Source organism: Ranitomeya imitator, chromosome 5, assembly GCF_032444005.1.
Source record: "Ranitomeya imitator isolate aRanImi1 chromosome 5, aRanImi1.pri, whole genome shotgun sequence".
NCBI lineage: Eukaryota > Metazoa > Chordata > Amphibia > Anura > Dendrobatidae > Ranitomeya > Ranitomeya imitator.
Window position 1 is genome coordinate 645,833,942 of NC_091286.1, and position 3,471 is coordinate 645,837,412.

The window sequence follows — 3,471 nt, forward strand, 5'->3', positions numbered from 1 at the left end:
AAGACCTTTGGGGGGTCTGACACCCAGCACCCCCACCAATCAGCTGACATCTGCTCCGGCAGGGATTGGGTATAGTAATGTATGGAGTGGACACGTGCATAGTTTAGTGGCCGCTGCCGAGTGCTGTAGTTTATCTCCCACTCCACCATCTGCCAGATCTGACCGGTGCTGGTGACGTATGTCGGATCCCCATCGATTTCATATTGATCATTTATCGCATGGGTATGACATTAGTGTGTTATCCTATTAATCCATTTCTATTCTTAGTACACCCTCCCAGTTGCTGGGGGTCTTATTTTTAAGGTGCCTTCACACTGAGCAATATTGCAACGAGAACGACAACGATCTATGACGTTGCAGCGTCCTGGATAACGATATCGTTGTGTTTGACACGCAGCAGCGATCCGGATCCCGCTGTGACATCGCTAGTCGTTGCCGAAAGTTCAGAACTTTATTTGGTCGTTAGATCAGCCTGAATCGTTGTGTTTGACATGAAAAGCAACGACGTCAGCAACGATGAAAGGGGCCGTCGCAGCGTCTTGTTGTGGCCAGGTAGGCGTTATGCATTACAAAAGGCGACGCCTTTAAATTTAGCAATGTCGCTCGTAGATAGATACGCAATTATTTCGAAGATCCCAATATATTACAAATTACAAAAGGAGACGCCATCTGTCATAATGGCCTGGGAGATGGTGTGAACATTATTATAGTAATGTAATTATCACCATACTCCCAAATGCATTCCAAAGACAAAAGGTGATGCCTACATCACATTATTACATTGAAAAAGGCACCCCTTTACATTACATTACAAAAGGTGACGCCAACTGTCACGACAGCCTAGGAGGTAGGTGTGAACTTTACGTAAGGGCGTATTTACAATGCATCACTATTACAAAAGAAGACCCCTTTAAATCACATTATTACATTACAAAAGGTGACGCCATAACGTTATATATTTCAAATGGCTTTGTTGTTACGTCTCACTGAGAACGCTGATAGGTCACATCGGGGTCATGTGTACCTGCGTTCCGAAATATAAACCGCGACTTTACAACTTTTCAATCACTTGTGCGTACTCTGCCATCCACGAGCATCTCGTGTGCGTCTTGGTTCGAAATCCATCGTGTTCCTTCTCCATCAACTCGTGGGCGTCTTGGCTGTAACTTTTGAGCGACCTGTTTGTAGATCTTCAACTCTGCAGCGTTCTCAATTAGTACATCTACGGTGAGTATATCCTTGTGCTGTATTCATTTGCCATGCAGCAATACTAATTTATGTGTATAGAAATAGATGTATACTACATCTCAGCAGTGATTTTTTTAGAGCTTTCACGTTTATAACCAAAGACGCTTTAGCGTCGTAGTATTTCCCTTTTAAGTGGTAATGCAAACGATTTTGTAGTATGGTGTGTTTCACCAACATGAAATTGGCCATTGACAAAATAGCAACCAATAGAATTTACAAATTTTTCAACGCTCAAAATGGATAAAAATAGCCCTCATCCCATCCCCAAATGGTGGCTATGAGGAAACACACAAACGGCCCCCATCCCATCCCCTAAATGGTGGAAATAGTCCCACGGACCATCCCATACAAAAAATGACTGATAACAATAGGAACGGCATACGGCTCATCAAACTTTTATTTTTTGCTGTTTCTTAACTTTTATTTTTTTATTTTTTAAAGATGTCTACAAATGAGCAGGACTGTGTTCGGGCACTCATAGAGATGTACCGCTCCCTGCCCTGTTTGTGGAAGATAAAATCTAAGGATTATAGCAACCGTTACATGAAGAGAGAAGCGTATGAGAAGCTGGTGGCCGTCTACAGGGAGTATCATCCCACAGAGACCGTGGATGAAAACATTGTGAGGAAAAAGATCCAGGCTCTCCGCACAGTTTTCAAAAAAGAGGTCAACAAAGTGGAAAATTCTAAGAAGTCTGGGGCCGGAACTGAGGAAGTCTATGTGCCCAGGCTGTGGTATTACGACCTGATGGCATTCACTAGAGACCAAGAAATCCCTCGCCCGTGCCAGACTGTGACTAGCCTTTGTGAGCCATCGCCCGAAGATATCCTGCCTGAGTCTCCTGACGACCATGTAAGTAGCCCCAAGCTTCCCTTCTTGTAGCATGCCGTGTGTCTTGTATGTTTATGAGACTGCATGGCTTCCAGTAATAGTGAGTCACGTTGTTCATGTTTAATCCCCCTGATGATAACAGCTGCCACTTCCTGTGTCCGTAATTAACATATTGTGTCTTCCGCACATTCGTACAGTATTGCCGGCCAATGTAGTTCTGCACAGCTCTTTAACCCCTTTGTTTTTTAACCCAGGTAACTGTTCCTCATAGGTTCCAATGGGCATAGAGGTGTTTGGGGAGGTGTGGGCTCTCTAGGGCTGTGTGGCAGAGTCGTTTGTATGTTATTTATTTTAAATTTTTCTTTTTCATGTAATTGCAGGTGCCTCTGCAACAGCGGGAAACAACGGAAGCGAACAATGTCCAGTCCCCTCAGTCCTCCAGTAGCCCGTCTGTCGAGGAGCAGACATGTCCACTGCGCCCATCTAGAAAAAGAAAATCAACAGCAGCCACACCTGTGGATCTCCTGGCAGTGGCCAACAGCATCTTGTCCAAGCACGTCACAACCAAACTCTCCCCATTCGCATCCTTGGTTGAGGAACGTTTAAACAGACTGGATGATACCCAAAGATCTCACGCGGAGAGAATAATGTTTGACGTTATGAACGCGGCAGCCGCAGGAAAACTATGCGACACATCAACATTGAGCATTGACGTCCGTCAGCCCAGTGCCCATTTTTATTGGGGACACCAACAGGAGCCCATGCACAGCACTCCTGTCCGCAGACCTGGGCCACATAATTCTCAGTTCCGGACACCACCTGCACCCCCTTCTTTTGGTGACTTATCACAAGGACCTCCTATAGCCACGCACCACTACAGTGAGATGGACACTTACTACCAAAATTTGTAGTGTTGTAGTTTAAATAAATGAGACTTGTGTTTTAGATGCTCCACAAGTAATCCCCTATGCCTTCTCCCCTGCAGGCATCCTCCTGGCACCCGGTCATTAATCCCCTATGCCTCATCAACATTAAAAAAGTATTGTAATAACAAATAATAAAATTTTTAATACAAATAATAAAATTTTTGGTTTCTTAAATTTGTGTATGTACTACGTGTCTCTTTGGCTTGGCAATAAATGACGCCGCTGGTCAATATACTACGTTGCTGGGCAATATGCGACGGGGACATGCGAATGCTAGAATACCCAATACATTACCGTCACACATAACTATATTGTTAACGATATCGTTGCTTTTTGTGACGTAGCAACGATATCGTTAACTAAATTGTTGTGTGACGGTAATGTATGCTGGGAGATCATTGGTCGCTGGGGAAAGTACAGCACTTTTTGTGGTTGCTGAATCTCCCGCTGACATCGCTGAAACGGC

At 44.4% G+C, this 3,471-nt stretch overlaps 1 protein-coding gene across 1 annotated transcript; it reads left to right on the forward strand.

Moving 5' to 3' along the window:
* The first annotated feature begins 585 nt into the window (after positions 1–585).
* LOC138638668 (uncharacterized) lies at positions 586–3,179 on the forward strand. The gene is made up of 3 exons (XM_069728150.1): positions 586–1,227; positions 1,690–2,100; positions 2,460–3,179. Exons 2-3 carry the CDS (start codon positions 1,690–1,692, stop codon positions 2,988–2,990), a joined length of 942 nt encoding a protein of 313 aa, XP_069584251.1. The 5' UTR covers positions 586–1,227; the 3' UTR covers positions 2,991–3,179.
* The last annotated feature ends 292 nt before the right edge of the window (positions 3,180–3,471 follow it).